Below are 21,366 nucleotides of genomic sequence, written 5' to 3' on the forward strand. Positions count from 1 at the left end.
GTTTGCTGCAGACTGTCACTTGTCAGTCTGGGCTTGGATCAAGGCAATCAGTTCGGATGTGCATTTCTTCATATTGTTCATTAGGATTAGTCGTAGCAAGGATATTCTTCACCGGGCGTTCATTCAAACTCTCTGATAATGCTAAGGGTAAGTAAAATCGCTTCTGTATTTATTCATACAACGGAATTTCCGAGGAATTGCCCAAGAACGTGTAAGTAGTCTGTCAGCGTTTCCGTCATTTGAAGAATACAATCTGTGTCAAAGTGTGCGGTTCATACACTTATGAAAGAAAAATAATTAACAAATTATATAAGGATAATACTTTTTGTTTCAACCAACCAACCAAACGAACAAACAACCCGACCGACCAATCATCCAACCATCCAACCAACCAAAGGTAAAAAAAAGCATCTGCAGGTCTTCGAACTTTCTTCCACATTAAGGAATGAAGAACACTTTCAGAGACAAGCTCCCAGAAGCATCTAGTCTCTTCTAATGTCCATGGCATCAGCAACCATGTGTGTTTTTTAGACAGTTCCTCTCAGACTTGAGTAATTAAAATGTCAATTCCTATATGACATCATTATCCAAAAGCACATCGCCCACAAGATTACCCCAAAGGACACTTCGGTCACATGTTGTTGTTTTTCTGAAATACATCGCCCCTTTTTCTAGTCTATTTTCATAAAATCGTTTGTTAATGTACATGTTTATTAATCAATATACAAATATAGCAAGTTCCTCCTGCAAATACTACGAAACTAAATCTTTAGAAGATTGAAGAAATGTAGGAATGCGGGTCCCTCTTTGCGAAATGAAGTGCCAACGGGAACAGTGAATACAGGAGTATTGGCGTCTTTATTCTGACCTCGCTAACTACATGGAGTGTGTTTTGTGAGATTACGAAATTAGATCCACGGGATCTGAGGAAAAAAGTTCCTCTGAATATCATCTGGACTATATTTTTTCTGATTGCATTAAATGCCCCTGAACTATGTTTAAAATGATTTTGCTTTGTGGACTTTGTTTTAGTAGTTTATGGATAAGGGGGACATGCATAATATTTCATTATGACGATATGGCGACTGTTTCAGCTTAATATATGCATCCAATAATAAAGACTATGAGAATCTGCTCATGTTCCTTATGCACGTATGCTGTTGGCATGACTCGTCTGGTAGGTAATCCTAGCGGTGGGGTGGCTCAGTGGATAAAGCATTCACTCGTTACAGCGAAGGACCAGGTTCGATACCCACATTGGTGCAATGGGCGAAGCCCATTTTTGGTGTTCCCCTCATGAATATAACTGTAACATTTCTAAAAACGGCATAAAACCACTCTTACTCACTCTATATTGTGCAACTTTAATCATAACCATAATCTTGGATTCGAACCAATGATCACTGAGTCATAAAACGGTTCATTAGAATTATTGCGACCAATGCAAATTACCCGCTATTCATTTCTCGTAACTGTCCAGTTAATACCTACAGTTATTGTTTGCGACAACGCCACCGTGAAGTAATTACACTGCAGTGCAAGATATCTTAGTTCTGTAAGGTTGCCGTGGATATTTTTAGCACAACTAAATCAATGTTTATTGGGCTAATAAGGAATGTTATGGGACTATCATGTTGTCATCGTTTGAAAAGTATAGGGCTTGCATCTACAGTTTTCAAATAATTTGGCTTTCAGTTATTTCAACTTTTTAGCCACATCAAAGGCGTTATTAGTTCTGCGGATATTCCCGGTAGTACCTTAAACACGAAGCGAATTTTTGCGGTCGTTCAGCTAATTATTCGCATGATTTCTGCTGTAACTCTTCGGACTTATTACCAAAAAATGTAAGGCAAATTCCCGGCGAACTGTACATGTACGTACATCATCCAAGGAGATGGCTCTTCCTCTGAATCACACACAGGTAGCACAGGTATCTCGATTATCCACCGAAACAGATTCGGCATTTACTCCAGTAGTGGTGAAAATTATGTAAATGAATCACAGAAAAGCAGAGATGAGATCAGGTGTTCGCGAAAAGATTAAGTATATCCTTCTCTACTGTTAGCATCACACAATTTGTATAAAAAACATCAGTGTTTGTTGCCTGTAAACATTAATGTGTGACGACTTAAACATTACTACACCCAGGCACATTCCAATATGCAAATATCATGGACATGATGAAGGAGCTCAATAAGATTCAGGTTCCTGAACATTGTTTCACTTACAGGCAATTGTTCAATAAATTATTCAAGAAGGATAACTTTAATTAATATATAGCAAGGATATCCAAAACAAATGCTCTGTTGTATTCTCCACTGGACGACATCAGGCATGAACCTGAATGTAGACAATATTATAAAATCGATTTTTTTTTTATAAACAATTGATTGCCTTTCAAACTCATGATTTTTAGTAACTCATTATTTACTTTGTGTTTTTTGTGAAGTTCTTTTTTAGGGTACTCGATATGTCGAAATCTTAATTTCTAGAATTAGCTTTTTTCATCATATTGCTTTTCTTAACCTGATATGTCTATATTTACTGACACCTTAAAGCAATCTATATAAAAGTGTAATGTTATTGTCACAATTCAGCAATAACTTCATGTAATTGATTATACCTTCATCTCACCACGTATCCAGTTTCTAAGTTTTACAATTTATTTCTGCTTATAAAAGAATAAAATGACATTATTATTTTTAAAACTGTTGAAATAAAGGGTTAGCGCCATGTTCCTGAGTACGTCTGGATGTGTTGTCAGGGACAGACACAAGCGTCGCTTACAGATTGCATCGAACAACTCCTTGAAGACACATGGGAGGCTCAACTTTCTCAGAAATTTGTGTTAGACTGGAAAAAGCGAATGGAACAATTTCTGGGACAAATTTTGTAATTACCTAGGTCTTCACAGACATGACAGTACAGATTCCAGAACCAATGGATTCATCATTGTAATTGTAATTTTTTGTAAAAATTCCCACTTCGAATCCTTTCATATGCCGCGATTGTAATATGGTACTAGGCATTTACATTTTATTGTACTATGACATCCAGCTCACCATACTGATCGCACACTTCACCCACCATTTAATGCCCGTAACATGCCGCCCATCCAAAAATAATAAAAACGAAAAAACCCTTTCCATTTTCATAAGAAATATCGATTGTACAATTCCGACCACATCGTGAGGAGATGTTTATGAATCACTATCAAATATGTTCTGTATACATCAGGTCACCCAATCAAGCACTGTCTACACTAAGTCACCCAATCAAGTACTGTCTTTACCAGGTCACCCAATCAAATACTATCTACACCAGGCCATCCAATCAAGTACTGTCTACACCAGATCACCCAATCAAGTACTGTCATCACCAGGTCATCCAATCACTTAATGTCTACACAAGGTCACCCAATCAGGTACTGTCTTTACCAGGTCAACCAATCAAGTACTGTCTTTACCAGGTCACCCAATCAAGTACTATCTACACCAGGTCATCTAATCACGCACTGTCTACACAAGGTCAACCAATCAAGTACTGTCTACACCAGGTCACCCAATCGGCTACTGTCTACACCAGGTCACCCAATCAAGTACTGTCTTCACCAGGTCATCCAATCAAGTACTGTCTACACCAGGTCAACCAATCAAGTACTGTCTACACCAGGTCTTCCAATCAGGTACTGTCTTTACCAGGTCACCCAATCAAGTACTATCTACACCAGGTCATCTAATCACGCACTGTCTACACCACGTCAACCAATCAAGTACTGTCTACATCAGGTCACCCAATCGGCTACTGTCTACACCAGGTCAACTAAATACGTACTGTCTACGCTAGGTCACCCAATCAAGTACTATCTACACCAGGTCAACCAATCAAGTACTGTCTGCACAAGGTCAACCAATCAAGTACTGTCTACACCAGGTCACCCGACCAAGTACTGTCTACAACTGGTCACCCGACCAAGTACTGTCTACACCAGGTCACCCAGCCAAGTACTGTCTACACCAGGTCACCCTGCCAAGTACTGTCTACACCAGGTCATCCTGCCAAGTACTGTCTACATCAGGTCACCCTGCCAAGTACTGTCTACACCAGGTCACCCTGCCAAGTACTGTCTACACCAGGTCACCCTGCCAAGTACTGTCTACAACAGGTCACCCTGCCAAGTACTGTCTACACCAGGTCTCATCGAAGCTCAAAATTCAAAATGAAAATAATGACACGGACAAAATATTCAAACCTAAATTCAACCCAAAAATGACATTATCAATATTCATGAATTTAATCAACGATTTGACAATATTCCTGACCTCTACTTCCTTTTTGTAAATATTTTAATCCCTTCTTTTGAGTATGAAAACAAGGCACTTGTGCCAGATAGGCATATTCTTTTAATCTCATGATCATGCTTATAATCAATGGATCTTCCATTATCACCCTCCCTGGTCAGACAAGATAAGCTAGGAAACACACACCTGTGTACCTTCAGGCATGCCACCGGGGATTGTCATAGCAGCGGTTGAGGTGAGTTTATTAAATTTATTAGATAAACACGTACTAAGTATATATATATATATATATATATATATATATATACTATACACTACATATGTTAGCAACACTGAATCGACGTCTGGAATATTGAGTGTGTTAGCATTCTTATTACGATAGTACATTACCTCAAGAATCGTTACTTTTATTGACGGGTCATTGAGTAGGACTACCAGATAAGACGTACACCAGATTTTAGGTCTCATAACAATGCGGTTAGGTTTGGAATTATTTTTTTCCCAAATCAAAACATTTCCTTTATTGCAGGTCATTCTCATCCTTTGTGTAGGCCATAACAAAGGTATGTACATTCAACTGTTATGCGACCGAACAGAACTGTTCCTGTAAGCGTTGTTTTCTCGAAGTATTAAGCTTGGTAAGAGGGCAGTGATCTCGCCCGTTATGAAAACGGGATGGGTTTTAATCCTCATGGTGTAATGAGGCTGCCTCCGTGGTCCAGATGATAGAACGTCTTCCCGGTGAGGTTAATAATTGAGAAATCTATGTTATGTTGTATTTTCAGCAGCGTCGTCGTTGTATTGTCGCAGCTGCGTTGATGTCCACAGCCCTGCTTCCTGCACAAACATACGCTCATGTAAAGCTAATCAAGTAAGGAAATGTATGAGATTCATGATACATGAGAAGAAGAACTGGTTCATTAAAATCAGATCGTATGACGATACCCGTCTGCGTAATGATCTGACAACCCTCCGTAGAAGGTTGCATCAGGTGAACATCATTATCAATAAACAAAGTCTCGACTCCTAGATTTTTGTACGAGACAGCGGTTTACCACGGTGGTTCCAGCTTAGGAATAGCACTGATTCGAGTCGCAAGCGGTTTAAAAACCAACCCGCAGCTGTTACCTGGTTGATTAAGTGCCCACTCGTTGGAAAAGCCATCATGGCATTATTAACTGAGCATTATTACCAGACATGTTTTCATGAAGCAAGCCTTCGTGACATAAAAACACAACCACAAACTCACTTGGCTACACTTTCCGTTTGCATTATGTCATAATTCTAAGTTCCGCACATGAAATACGAATGAAATATTCCACATTTATTTTGCTTTTTGAAGCTAACGTTAGCTCTAAATGTTTGTTTACTAGATGTGTTCCACGCGGGAAATGAGGAGCCTCAACGGGGACGTCGTCTACACGCTTGGGTGCGACAACAGCGACGTGAGCAATTGAAACATTAATGTAGTTGGGTTGAACAAATTATGATAACAAAAAATAACTGAAGTGACAGATTGAAACATCTGGAATCATTCTAAATGTATGGGGGTAATAGCCTATGTTTGTGAAACGGTTAAATACGTTCATGCTCAGTTTTATTATTCATGTTGTATGAACCACGTTTCTCGTGTAGATCTTTTTTCACCTTAAACAATAATATTTGAACACACATTGTCGTGATGATGAGAATGACGACGACGACGATGATGACGACGATGACGATGATGATGATGATGATGATGATGATGATGATGACGACGACGACGACGACGACGACGATGATGATGATGATTATGATGATGTTGACGACGACGACGACGATGACGATGATGATGATGATATATCAGTGTATCACTGTTGAATGTACATTAGTGCTAGCTGGTACCACTGTCCATTATCTAGGTATGCAGCTCGCATGTTTTGGGTCCTGTCATCGGACGTCGTGCATCCTCTGGTTGTTTTCAATGCTGCGGAAGTAACGAATGCAATGCTGGACTATGTGCCCTTCAGCCACCGACAACCCCACACAGTAGCCTACCCATTGGTAATGCATACATATCAAACATACATCGTACAATACCCTTTATACACACAACACAGAGGCCTATCTCATGGTAATCCAAACATAAATTATCTAGCATACATTGTGTGTCCCAGTCTAAGGTGCCGCATTTCGTTGTGTACAGTTGCGTCCGTTGGGCGCGGCAGAAACCCCAATTATGTTTCTAGATATGTCAGCACCATACACGTGCTCGTGGATTTCACCAAAACCTTTGAAACCCGCATCACCTCGGGCTTTCCTCACACATCAAGCCTACACGCCGTTATAAAACTGGAATTCTGTCCAAAGCGGCGTTAAACCAAACTCACTCACTGACTAATATGCATTGTACAATACTCTTAATACACAATCCTAATATGGTAGTGGTAATGCAGACATACAGGAAATACAATACTCTAATACACTTAAGTGCCCACTGCAAATGAAAGCATCTCTAATACATTTTGCACAAAACTCTTCATTTACACAATAGCCCAACTACCTAAAATACACTATACAATACTCCAATACAATTAAGTACCTAGTGATAATGAAACTACAACTACTCTTAATATGCACAATCGCTTTTTCTGAAAGCCGTGCAAGTTAACACCATCTTTTTCAACTTATTCGAAGTAACCGTTCTCATCTGTGCTTAAACCTTGTTTCAAGATAATAAGCGAACGTTTCAAATATCAATTTAAAAAAACTTATCTCATGAGTGATTATAACGAAATGAGTTGTATATTTCTGCAGGTGTCGTTGATCATTGCAACCCGAACCATTGTGCCAACGGCGGAACCTGCGTAGAGAGGGTGGATGGGTTCGTGTGTGAGTGTGCGTCGGGGTACACCGGTATGAACTGCAATATCTCGGACCTGTGTGCCTCGGACCCGTGTCTGCATGGGGGCAAATGTCTGGATACCAAAACAAGGTAGTGATACAAACTACGGTAAAATACGTTTATAACGAACACGCTTATAACGAACTGACCGACATAGCGAACTTTATTTTTTAGTCTCGGCCATTTGTTGTATATAAGCTGTATAAATGCTTATAACGCTCTTCGGTTTTTACGAATAGTGTTCGAATAGTACGAATAGTTGAGTTCGTTATAACCGTAGTTTACTGTAAATAAGAATGACATCACTCTCACGTCAACAGATAATCAGAATCTTTTTTTTCTAAAATCACCGTAGGGAAGCGGTAGCTGATCAGATCCCAATGACCCCGATCAACAAAGCGATCTTATCGTTACATCTACCCGAAGCAAGGGAGTTAACTGACTATAAAAGTCCAGTTTCCATCCTTGCAGAACTATGCTGGTATCATGAAGTTACATTTCGGATGGACTTATTAGTCTATGAATAGTCCAATCAAAATCGTGAAACGAAAATCGCCATCCGGCTAAAAGGGTCATGCAGATTCACGTCGATTGCAGGATTTGCAAAACATGTGCACCGACAACTCGGCATCAACAGACATTTTCCAAATCTTTCATATATATAATTAAGGTGCACACATGAGTTGATGCACTTCGCAATGTAAGATCCGTTTTATCACACTATAGATCTTGATTATCGATCATATCCTCTTGACCGGGCGCGCCATTTTGTTTGAAGCAAATGCAACTTTTATGAGAGGCGGAATCTGATTGGTCAATAGGAGGGGCATGGGAGGGACATAACTCGTGATTGTCACTGGTGGCGCTACGATCGAGCCCAGAAATTCAAGCCAAGTTCGGCAAGGGTGGAAACATGATTTTTATAGTCAGTTAACTCCCTTGCCTCGGGAACATGTTATCGTTACGACTGTTTACTTAGCCACATTAAATAAATGGAGCTTCGACTATCGTACAGCTAAGATCGCTTTGCAGAACCCGGCCCTGGGTCCCGTTCCGCAAAGCGATCTTAGCGCTACGATTGTCGTAAGTCAGTGTGAAAGAATGGGAGCTACGATCAACTTAGAGCTAAGATTACTTTGTGGAACGTGGCCCTGCACATGACGATTGTCTTAAAAGCTCATTAGAACATATAGGTGTGTTTCAACGCGTCCAGGCATTATACAAGATGGATCGTTGGTCTTGAAATGAACCACATGACTGCTTAGTACTCCATAATATACTGGCTGCCGCGATAAAGCTTGGGTATCTTGACAACGTCGTTCAATAACAATTATCACTTACTTTTTTCTAAAACAACAACTACACAACACCCACTTTATAGTGTCATCTTGTAGTTAGAGAATTAAGCTTGATATTCAATGTTTCACACACAACAGGCTTCTGAGCAGGTTTTCTCGAACAAGGTTCGACTGTAACATCCAATCCCGTCGGGATGTTGGCTGTACTAAACAGTTATATACGCTGATGCACAGACAGGCATATCTCGGAAATGTATTAACAACAAACAAGACCTGAGAGTGTCGCTGTCTGATGGGATAGTATTGATATTAAAACCAAATAAAAGACGCCTGCGTGTCTTATTTGTGCATTAGGACATGGATATGTTGAACACTCTCTTTGACATAACGCGACCGCCTCCGTGGCCTAATGGTAGAGCGTCCGCCCGGAGAGCGGAAGGTCCGGGGTTCGATCCCCAGTCGCGTCATACCAAAAGACGTTAAAAGATGGTACTTGTTACCCTGTCTGGCGCTCGGCATTAAGGGGCACAACGAGGTTTGGTCGGCTCGGAGTCAGTATACTGTGTCTGAGTGGGATATTCATGTTAAACTGCGGCATGGTATCTCAGTGAGATGGCAGTATAAATGGGCATCAGTCCGGACTGGTACAAGCAGCCACACAAACACACACACGTACATGCACATCGCTATATAAGTGCAATAATCTTGGACGCGACGTTGAACCCCATTTCACCTCACCTCACCTTGACTTAACGCTGATGTGAAGTCGGCTACAGTCTGGTTACAGAAGGATTTTACTGGTTTGTATGTTCTAGACAGCATTGGATGAATGTAGCATATCTAAACTGAGAGGCAAAAGAAAGTGTGCCAAGTTTGGGTTTTATGTCTATTGATATTGAAATTGAAAGAACTGTCCAATTAACTATCACACATCCCCGCAACAGTTTGTAAAACGTAATCTTTGTCTGTGTAATTTTGTGTAAAATTAGTTTGGTTCAATGAAAACTGAGTGACGAAATGAATTTGCAACACCATGACTCCTTCCATTTTGAAATGTTGTCAACTTGTGCCGAAAAAAGAGCACATTTAGTGATTTTCAAAGATAAGATACACAGAAGTTGTGTATTATGATTTTTTTTAAATTTAACAAATTTTACATCAAGTTATGTTTTAAAAACTAAAACCATGTAAAGGTATTCTTTGACTGCTGACTAAGCGCCAGTACAGTCCACTTTTAAAATCGCTAACTTAGAAGATATTTTCATGGGATAAAAACAGTGGAGAAGTATAGTTTCCTTTGCCCCATTAGTTCATTTCTATAAAAACACTCGTCCGAGTGTCCCCCTTCCAAACAACGTCTAAATATCCTTCCCTGTATTTTAGCTTCTATTTAGTTGACCCTCATGCCTTTGCTTCGACGTCGTCTTTCTAGCTACGTCTGTGACTGCACTGGTACTGGCTACGACGGCTTTACGTGTCAGGTGCCCTACGATGACTGCCTGTCACAACCCTGTCTCCACGGCTCTACCTGTATTGACGGGTTTAAGGTATTCTTTCATCATCGTTAGCTTTTCAGAAATGTACTTTTGAATAAATACCGTTGATTAGTTTCTTCTCCGAAGGTTAGCTCAACGCTCCTTCAATGTTTGTTTCAAACGACACTGAAATTTCCTAATTGAAAATATATTTTTTTACGTGAGGGTATTGTACTGTTAAAGTCACTGCTTGCTTTATTACACAATTTTAATCAGATTTCCATCTTTGATCAGATCTCTGTTACAAGGAAATGAGTCAGTATTTCTGTCGTAATTGCATTTACAAATTTTCTTTCCAATTACAGAACTGGACTTGCAAGTGTGTTGCTGGCTTCGCCGGAAATAACTGTGAAGTAGAACTCAGCGCATGCGTATCCAACCCGTGTCTCCATGGAGGCACGTGCGTCGACACACATGCTGGGTCAAATCCAGGTCAAACAAGCCCGGGTTTTCACTGTCAATGCGTTGAGGGTATAGCGGGTACGTACACATTTCTTACTATATTTAAGACTAACAGGTCAAGCACGCGGGTTTCGATAAAATGACAGCACCCTAACCCAGAATAGCAAATGGTCGGTCCCCAAGAAGTGCAATTCGCAGTGCAGAAGACAGTGTCAGAAACCTATGATCATTATCATTCTTGGTTTGTCAGTACCAAATCCGGGGGCGCCAACAAAATGATGAAAGGTATTTCCTCCCTAAAAAGGACACGCAGCGACACAACTGAATTGCTGTTCAAAGCGGCGTACAGGTCATCAGAAACCATAAACTTACATAGACACAAGGACAATACACCCTTGTTAGACGCGTCCTGACTCACTGGAACATGTTACAGGTGATCGTTGTGAGACTCTCCACATAGACACATGGACAATACACCCATGTTAGACGCGTCCTGACTCACTGGAACATGTTACAGGTGATCGTTGTGAGACTCACCACATAGACACATGGACAATACACCCATGTTAGGCGCGTCCTGACTCACTGGAACATGTTACAGGTGATCGTTGTGACACCCTTGTTAGACGCGTCCTAACTCACTGGAACATGTTACAGGTGATCGTTGTGAGACTCACCACATAGACACATGGACAATACACCCATGTTAGACGCGTCCTGACTCACTGGAACATGTTACAGGTGATCGTTGTGAGACTCTCCACATAAACATATGGACAATACACCCGTGTTAGACGCGTCCTGACTCACTGGAACATGTTACAGGTGATCGTTGTGAGACTCTCCACATAAACATATGGACAATACACCCGTGTTAGACGCGTCCTGACTCACTGGAACATGTTACAGATGATCGTTGTGAGACTCTACACATAGACATATGGACAATACACCCATGTTAGACGCGTCCTGACTCACTGGAACATGTTACAGATGATCGTTTTGAGACTCTCCACATAAACATATGGACAATACACCCATGTTAGACGCGTCCTGACTCACTGGAACATGTTACAGATGATCGTTTTGAGACTCTCCACATAAACATATGGACAATACACCCATGTTAGACGCGTCCTGACTCACTGGAACATGTTACAGATGATCGTTGTGAGACTCTCCACATAAACATATGGACAATACACCCATGTTAGACGCGTCCTGACTCACTGGAACATGTTACAGGTGATCGTTGTGAGACTCTCCACATAGACACATGGACAATACACCCATGTTAGACGCGTCCTGACTCACTGGAACATGTTACAGGTGATCGTTGTGAGACTCTCTACATAGATACAAGGACAATACACCCTTGTTAGACGCGTCCTGACTCACTGGAACATGTTACAGGTGATCGTTGTGAGACTCTCTACATAGATACAAGGACAATACACCCTTGTTAGACGCGTCCTGACTCACTGGAACATGTTACAGGTGATCGTTGCGAGACTCTCCACATAGACACAAGGACAATACACCCTTGTTAGACGCGTCCTGACTCACTGGAACATGTTACAGGTGATCGTTGTGAGACTCTCTACATAGACACATGGACAATACACCCATGTTAGACGCGTCCTGACTCACTGGAACATGTTACAGGTGATCGTTGTGAGACTCTCTACATAGATACAAGGACAATACACCCTTGTTAGATGCGTCCTGACTCACTGGAACATGTTACAGGTGATCGTTGTGAGACTCTCTACATAGATACAAGGACAATACACCCTTGTTAGACGCGTCCTGACTCACTGGAACATGTTACAGGTGATCGTTGTGAGACTCTCCACATAGACACATGGACAATACACCCTTGTTAGACGCGTCCTAACTCACTGGAACATGTTACAGGTGATCGTTGTGAGACTCTCCACATAGACACATGGACAATACACCCATGTTAGACGCGTCATAACTCACTGGAATATGTTACAGGTGATCGTTGTGAGACTCTCCACATAGACACATGGACAATACACCCTTGTTAGACGCGTCCTGACTCACTGGAACATGTTACAGGTGATCGTTGTGAGACTCACCACATAGACACATGGACAATACACCCTTGTTAGACGCGTCCTAACTCACTGGAACATGTTACAGGTGATCGTTGCGAGACTCTCCACATAGACACATGGACAATACACCCATGTTAGACGCGTCCTAACTCACTGGAACATGTTACAGGTGATCGTTGCGAGACGAACTACGACGACTGCTGGGTGAAGCCATGTAAGCACGGCACCTGCGTGGATGGCATCAACTCCTACACTTGCGACTGTACCGGTAGTGGCTACTCTGGTGTACTCTGTGAACACAAGCTCACCAACCAGTAAGCATTTACAATAACAGAGACAAGGCGAAAGGGTAACCAGTCCGAATTTACAACAGGAGTTCTCTGAAGCACGTCTTTAAAACCAGGCCAGAAATAATTGCGAAATATTCGCCGTGAAATAACATCAACGCAAGAGAATAATTGACTGATTAGGAAAGAATTCGTTGAGGTACACTGCTGATTCGCTGATATTTCTCTTCAACAGGTGTTTGAATCATCCGTGCCAGAATGGCGGCACATGTATTCAAGATGGCGACGACTACCACTGCGAGTGTCTTGCCTTCAAAGAGGGGCTAATAACTCATGGGGGCAAAAATTGTTCTGTACTTTTGCGAGGTTGTGAGAATGTTCATGCCTGTCAAAACAAGGCTCTATGTGTTCCCGTTCTTCTGAATGAGGCTAAAAATATCAATGGCTACACCTGTTCCTGTGCACATGGCTTCATTGGTGCGGTATGTGACACGACCACAATCATGACGGTGTCGCCATCGACTTTCATCAGGAAGACCTACTCTTCTGGCTTCAACCTCACGATGAGATTCAGGACAGGACAGTCTAATGGGGTAAGTTGGTACTGGCAATTTAGAAGCAACTGAAAGCTACCAGATACGTGATACTGTATTTCATCGAATCAGCGGTTTCAATTGACAATAACAACCGAGTTGGTTTCCAGCATCACACTGCGCTACATTCCCTGTTATTTCGATGTAATTTGAAGTTACAACAATCCACCCGTGGATAGAGGAACTACCAAAACACGAGTGTATTTCACAAGTCGGCATCACCAATGGCACCAATTGCACCCCTTCCTTTCTGATCTGTTTCCTTATGCATATGAATCGGAATTTCTGCTTCGAGTGGCAAAATAACCAATACGGGAATTTGGCCAAAACGTTAAACCTAAGTTTCAGGTAAATCAATGACATGATATCGTTCAATATTGATCAAATAGCCAATTCCGATCCATTGATGTACCCGACTGTGCTAGACATAAAAGAGATAACCAGTGAAATCGCCTCATCTGTTTAAATATTTATATCTGTGCATAATGATTCAGGGTGACAACCAGACCATGCACAAGACTGTATGACAAGAGGGGTGACTTCAACTTTTCAAAAGTCATCCAAATGATGTCCGATGCAATTTCCTATTTTGACATCAGCCATAATTTCTGTTCTCGTGTTTGTTGACTTTTGTTTGTGATGGGTGCACCCGATGGACCAGGATACACCCACCCTTTCGTGAGACACCGATAACCTATTGATACTGATTCATGAAACCATGATTATTCATTCAATTTAATCCATTCAATATTCATGAGTGAGTTCGTGAGTGAGTGAGTTAGTGAGTGAGTTAGTAAGGTTTTACGCCGCTTTTAGCAATATTCTAGCAATATCACGGCGGGGAACAACAGAAATGGGCTTCACGCCCATGTCGAACCCGGCTCTTCGGTGTGACGAGGAAAGGCTTTATCCACTAGGCTACCCAACCGCCCCTCAATATTCATGAATACAGACATGTTTATGATATAGACGGGATCGTACAATGGCTTTCGCTTTGACCATAGAAGTCTTATGAGTGTGGAAAGGGTTTTGTTACTTTTCATTTGCAATATTTCGGGAACACGCCAAGAAATATCAAAATGCCAAATACAACGTTACTGCTTTTGCGAATAAATTCCCTTATTCCTCAATATCGCGGTATGTGTGTGCGTTCAGCTACAACACACACGTCCACTTTGTTAGGACCAGTCACATGTCTCATTAACAAATAATTATAATTATACTGAACAACATATCATATCCTCAAGTACGATAATTAGAAATATGTGATGGTACATATAATCCAATACTATATGTAAACACACACAATACATGCATATGTATACACACACTCAAACACACAAACACACACACACACACACACAAAGTACACACACACACATACACACACACACACAAACACAAACACACACACACACATACACATACACATACACATACACACACACACACACAACCACACACACAAAGCACACACACACAAAGCACACACACACAAAGCACACACACACAAACACACACACATACACATACACACACACACAAACACACACACAAAGCTCACACAAAGCACACACACACACACACACACAAAGCACAGACATATACACATGAAAGTTGGTAAGTGCTGATTTGTCCTTTCAGGTTTTGCTCTATAATCGGGTTGGAAACGCATTCGTCAGCGTTGAGATCGTCAATGGCTCACTGTATCTTGTGTCGGGCGATACCTTCGGCTACAATGACACCCAGGAAGCTCTGACGTCACTTCCGCTTGATGACTCGCAATGGCACAGCCTCAGTCTGGTGTACGATGGCAACACCACCCTATCCCTCATGGACCCTCTCTGTAACACGACTGACGATTGCATCTTATCCTCTACCGGTCCTACTTCCGCCAGTTCACTTAGAGAGCATTTCATTGGTCGGGTTCCTGTGACGCCATGGCGTCAGGGCACTGTGTCCAAACGCGATTTTGACGGATGTGTCGAAGATGTCATATTCAACTCTGATGTTATCATACCGGATAATTATGGTGTGGCGGAGTTCCATGGAATCAAGATGGATTGCCCAGCCTGTCTGCCAGGGACATGTGACGGTATTGGCAAGTGTTACCCTCGCGGAAATACAAGCTTCCAGTGCTGCGCGGGAATACACAACGGAGTATGTTTCAATGGTAGGTAGAACAATAATGAGCGAGCGAGCGATTGGTTGAGGAAGCGAGTTAAACCCCTTTGAAAAGAAAACACTTGGTAATTGGATTTGACCAAAAACATTTCAAACGTTATCACTACTTTCTCATGCCAGTGGTTATAACTTTGGTTATAACAACAGAGACAAACAATGGCTATTGATAAAGGCGAATCTTGAATTCTAACCCAGCTTATTAGGATCCTGGCACGAAAAGGGACAAAACTGTCCAAAGCGAATTGCGTCGTCATTGTTAGCTGTAATATTATTTCCCATTGGGAAGATAATAAATATGTCACAACAAAACAAAGATATATGTCAGCACACTATCAAACACTTCAATTGTTGGCCCAGTGAGAAATCAAGCGAAGTGAGCAGCCCGGCAAAGAAAGTATATTATCGAACAATGATGGTTGATAAATAGGAAACAAACTAGGAATTCCTATTCGACTGCTTTCAGACGGTACCGTTTGGATAACGTTTATAGGTTTTTGGTCAAATCCAAATTTCATGTGCCAAAACAATACTCTGTAAATAGTATGACACACCACCCCGTAGGATGGCCGGAATAGATTTTTCCCGAGCAAACTATGCTAGTTGTATGAGGCGACCAAATGTATCGGGTGGTCTGACTCGGTGACTTAAAGTTTGATGGAACACATGTCATCGTTCCCGGACGGCATGGTACGTTGCTCAACTATCAATCAATGGATTGTAAGGTCCAGACTCGACTATTTACAGGCCGCCATCATGTAGTTATAATATTCCTGGGGCGGCGTTAAGCTACACACCAAACTAAAACTTGACTAACTATTCCTTACTTCTTTGAGGTCTTGGATAATGTATCCGTCTAAATGCTGTCATGTTTATATCGGGGGGCACGGGGGGGATGGGGGGATGGGGGGGGGGGGGGGGGGGGGGGGGCAGTCGTCTAAGGCGCCGCGATTCGCTGTGCAGAGTTGCGTCCCTTGGACACCCAAGACACTTATGAGGTTATGGGTTCGAGTCCCGGTTCGCCCTATTTATGTTTCTAGGTTTGTAAGCACAATACCCGTGCTCGTGGGTTTCACCGAAGTGGTAAACCTCTGAGACCTGCATCACTTCGGGCTTTCCTCACACATTAAGCTGACACGCCGAGATATAACTGTAATACTGTTAGAAGCTGCGTTAAACCCAACTCACTCACTCATGTTTCTATCTTCCAGATAACGGAGTAACGTGTAACTTTGATGCTGGTCTCTGTGGTTGGGTCCAGTCAGGAAATGATGTCTTTGACTGGACCAGGTTTCAAGGAGCGACGGGTTCAACTGACACCGGGCCATCGGGTGATCACACATCGGGATCAGGTGTGTGTGGAAGCCCATTAGGGCCAAATAATGTTGTAATTTCAACACGGTATCTATCGAGAATTTTCAAAATAGTATATTGCAATTGAAATACCTTGAATTTCAAACATGGTATCTTGAACTAATTTTCAACGTGTCATTTTAATACTTTGTTTCCACCTTTATTGACAACAACCAAACCAACATTTATACGATTATTTTAATACTTTGAAATTTCAAAATATTACCTTGAAATATCAACAAGCTGTTTTAAACTTTCAAGACAAACATCAGTAATGATATGGCCTTTTTCGGCCACAGTAGGTGTGACAACATCATGAGTTGTTCACACTGAGGGTACTTCACACCATTTTGCCCGGGGAATAATCACACAACGAATTCAACTCACCGTCATGTTTATCAATAACCACAATCTGAAAACAACTGGATATTAAGATTCGAAGCGTTGTTAGTCGCCATCACCAGACTACGTTTATGCTCTGTGAATCCTAACTTAATGATAATACACATAAAGCAACGACGTTTCGCTGTATGGGGTTTGAATCGCTTGGGATCCGACAGAGAATGCAAACAGTACACATAGGCCACAAATACTACTTTCTGATTGGCTGACAATAGAATGGGAGGGACTTTTGTATTGCTCACTGTTATATAGAGGGGCGTGTTTTCGGAATGAGTGCTCTCCGTCCGTGGCGTTTCGAATCCCGATCATAACTCGGTAATTGTATACCTTTTTGTGTTTGGGTATTTCTAAAACAAATTTTCTTCGACTCAAATACGTGTAGCGTTCGTTTCCGGAGAATAACTCGTAAACCGAAAATATTTTATCATGAAACTTTGCACAGGTATCTAACACATGCTGAACTGGTGCCTTTCGCTGTTTCAAATTGGACTTAACCCAAATACAGTTTGCTTTCATTATCAGAGCATAACTTAAAAAAACAGATGGGGTGTAGTGATAATTTCTGGACTATAATATCTCCATATATACTCACACGCAAAAGAAACGCTAGTGGTTTTAAGCAAATAGGTAACAAACATGGAACCATAAATTGATACGAGTTTTAGCATGTAGTGAAGCCTGATGGTGTTATCAATATTTTGGCTTGCATTTTGGAAGCCCCGAGTAAAAACGCAACATCAAAAACGAATCGCCAAGACGCACCATTTCAATGAATATGTGGGTATCATCCACCAATTCCTCGCGAAATCGAAAATGCACGAACTGTCACGAACTGTAGTGGGTATAAAACTGTGGCCGATTCTTGGACCTACCACTCCTTGGTCAACAATGCCACGCCTAACGCAAATTCAGAGAAACCAGGCAATCGGACGTTTGGAAGCTGGAGAGTCATTTCAACGTTAACATAACCACAATTTACCGTCTCCTGCATCGATACAATGCTACACAGACCACAGGTGACCTTCCTCGGAGCGGTCGTCCTAGGGTCACCACACCTCGACAAGATCGGCAGATTACCCGTCAACACCAGCGACATCCGTTCCTAACTGCAAGTGAAAGTGCTCGACAGACCACAGGAACACAAAATCGACACATTAGCCGGGACACTGTGATCCGACGTCTCCGTTCCAACAACCTCAGATGTCGCCGACCAGCACGTCGTCCTGTTCTCTAACCACGGCATCGACAAGTACGACTTCAGTGGGCGCAGGGTCATCACAATTGGCGTCATCGTGAGTGGAGGCGTGTCATCTTCTCTGATGAAAGTCGTTTTTGTGTCTCCCATGCAGACGGAAGAGTCAGAATTTGGCGGCGTCGAGGTGATCGTTTCGCTGACAAAAACGTTGTGGAAAAGGATCCTTGGGGTGGACCTAGCGTCATGATATGGGCAGGGATTGGACTTAATGCGAGACTTGGACCTATGTGCTTTCTGAATGTTGGTCAAGGTCGGGAACACGGCGTCACTGCTCAGCGGTATATCGACCAAGTGATCACAACATCAACAACACATTTTCCAGCAGGACAACGCTCGTCCCCATGTTGCCAGAGCTACCATGGCCTTTCTGCAACAACACAACATCCGTGTTCTACCGTGGCCAGCCCTCAGCCCTGATCTGAACCCGATCGAACACTTGTGGGATTAGGTTCAAAGGCGTCTGCACAATTTAATGTGCGCCCAGTCCCTACAACTGCCGATGAACTACGCACAGCTGCTCTGGATGTGTGCAGAAGGATCCTTAGGGCCTTCACAAATCGTCTGATCCACTCAATGTACATGTACAGGAGGTGTGTGGCAGTGATCAGTACTAATGGTGGTCACACCAGGTATTGACTGACATTTTGAGTATTGACCCGAAACTGTGTAAGCCCTTAACATTTGAAAAAAAACAATTATGTCATCTGCCTTTTAATCCATTAAACTGTCTTCAGTCAAATTAATGTCAATCTTGCCCTATTAGTATTTCTTGTCTTTACTGTTGAAAATAAATAACATGTATACTGCATTCTACTTGCGTTTCTTTTGCGTGTGAGTATAGATTTCATGAAACTTTATTCCCATATTAAAAGAGTGCTGAAATTGTCATGCTATTTCGGATTTTCTACGAAACGATCTACGCAGGGTTGTCTGAGAACCGTGACCATAATTACGTGATTGACATGTATAGCACTTGCCAAACGAACATGTACTGGATATAAAGTGAATTATTGTTAAAAGAACACAATATACATGTCGCAACCGAACCAGTGTACTTCCTCGAAGTGGAGTTCAAAATATTTTGCTCCCTCCAATTAGGTCATTTACAGAAGCATCCAAAGTTTAAAAGTAAAGCCGTAATTATTTTTGCTAGAGTTTCCCTCCGTTTATCCAAGTGTATCCACTACTATATGAACAAACACAATTCTAATGTGCCCCATGGCGGGTAAAATGTATTACGTTGTTTTCTTGTTTTATACAGGGTTTTTTGAATGGATGATTAAATTAAATAAGCAGTCTGTGAAGTTATTATTATTGACGTATTTATTTTTAAGAAGTAATTTCAATATGTTTTTTTTTAGTTTATGGAGTTATAAAAGTAAACACTAGATAATTGATTTACGCAAAGTAAATTATGCTAACTTGTTGTTACCCTTTTCATGTTTATATTTCCATGCAAAACATATAATTGAAGTCAATTCTTAAACTGACAACAATCTGTTATCAGGATACTACATGTACACTGAAGCTTCGAGTCCAAGGTCCCAAGGAGATACTGCTTCTCTCCTCTCCCCACGTTTTGACGTCACCAGCAAAATGTGTCTACAGTTCTACGCACATATGGTAGGGAGTACGATGGGCTCCTTAGAGGTTTATGAAGAGGTACGATATTACTTAATGCTCCTTAGGAGTGAGTGAATGAGTGAGTATGGTTCTACGCCGCTTTTAGCAACAGTCCAGCAATATCACGGCAGGTGACACCAGAAATGGGCTTCACACATTGTACCCATGTCGGGAATCGAACCCGGGTCTTCGGCGTGACGAGCGAACGCTTTAACCACTAGGCTCCTTAGGACACTAAAACAGTTAAGGCTATTGTTTGATATGTTCTATTTAAGTGACATTTTCTGTCGCTATCAATCAAAATGTATTAATTAAAATACTACAATTAAAACTACAATCATTTATCTTTAAAACTCCAACCTCGATTTTTATATCCTTCCTACTCAATATTCTGAGGAAATCAAACTAAATATTTAAAAGTTAAAATATTTATTTTTTTCTTTTAAAATCCGTAAACCGAAAAGAAAGCCTCGTCTAGCCTTAATGATATATAGACTGTACACTTCATATCACCTTTTCTTCAGTACAACGGTCAGAGGACCACTTTATTCACGAAAAAAGGAAGCCAGTCTGGTCAGTGGTTCCCTGTTAGTATCAACCTGCTGCAAAAGACGAACGTGCTCATTGAGATCAAGGGCACCGTCGGCAACGGCTACTACAGCGACATGGCCATTGACGACGTTTTCCTCCTTCAGGGCACTTGCCCTTGAAACTCAAGTGAAATCTTGTTATGCCGAACTCGAAATAGCCTGTTATGTCGAAATTCCTGTAATATCCCTTCTGCACCAGTAACTTTATGTTTGCAAATCAAGTTTAAATTGTACTTGGATGTACAATGAATGCGTCATATTGGGAGCATTGAATACGTTTATTGTGCATCATGTTCAATAAAAGCATCAAAGCCAGGACGCTCTTCAGGCTCAGTTCATGGATCCTGGTTAGCTAAATCACGAGATGTTATATGATTGTTTGTTTGGGGTTTTTTGTTCAACGCCGCACTCGGCAATATTCCAGCTATAGGACGGCGGTCTGTATATAATCGAGTCTTGACCAGACGATCCAATGATTGATATCATAAGCATCGATCCACGCAATTGGGATACCATGACATGCATCAACCAATTAAGCGAGTCTGATCACCTGATTCCGTTCATCTCTTGCGACA

At 41.6% G+C, this 21,366-nt stretch overlaps 1 protein-coding gene across 2 annotated transcripts; it reads left to right on the forward strand.

Moving 5' to 3' along the window:
• Positions 1 to 4,454: 4,454 nt before the first annotated feature.
• LOC124145703 (protein crumbs-like) lies at positions 4,455 to 21,161 on the forward strand. 2 transcript variants are annotated; one of them, XM_048401234.1, is made up of 14 exons: positions 4,455 to 4,536; positions 4,831 to 4,864; positions 5,087 to 5,172; positions 5,675 to 5,746; positions 6,206 to 6,347; positions 7,101 to 7,278; positions 9,919 to 10,033; positions 10,327 to 10,501; positions 12,677 to 12,821; positions 13,030 to 13,387; positions 15,032 to 15,560; positions 16,780 to 16,920; positions 20,086 to 20,240; positions 20,726 to 21,161. In XM_048401234.1, the coding sequence occupies exons 1-14, from the start codon at positions 4,504 to 4,506 to the stop codon at positions 20,909 to 20,911; spliced, it is 2,349 nt and encodes a 782-aa protein (XP_048257191.1). In that variant the 5' UTR covers positions 4,455 to 4,503; the 3' UTR covers positions 20,912 to 21,161. The 2 variants fall into 2 exon arrangements, with proteins under 2 accessions (XP_048257191.1, XP_048257192.1); XM_048401235.1 differs by having other exon boundaries at positions 4,477 to 4,536; positions 5,090 to 5,172.
• Positions 21,162 to 21,366: the final 205 nt, after the last annotated feature.

Source organism: Haliotis rufescens, unplaced genomic scaffold (assembly GCF_023055435.1).
Source record: "Haliotis rufescens isolate VD_foot unplaced genomic scaffold, xgHalRufe1.0.p SCAF_21, whole genome shotgun sequence".
Taxonomy (NCBI): domain Eukaryota; kingdom Metazoa; phylum Mollusca; class Gastropoda; order Lepetellida; family Haliotidae; genus Haliotis; species Haliotis rufescens.

Excerpts from the sequence above, each read along its gene's own strand:
- LOC124145703 (XM_048401234.1), top strand. The coding sequence starts at position 4,504 with ATGCCACCGGGGATTGTCATAGCAGCGGTTGAG. Across the intron at positions 5,747-6,205 it reads TTGGGTGCGACAACAGCGAC|GTATGCAGCTCGCATGTTTT; the intron begins GTGAGCAATTGA and ends TCCATTATCTAG. Across the intron at positions 15,561-16,779 it reads CAACGGAGTATGTTTCAATG|ATAACGGAGTAACGTGTAAC; the intron begins GTAGGTAGAACA and ends TCTATCTTCCAG.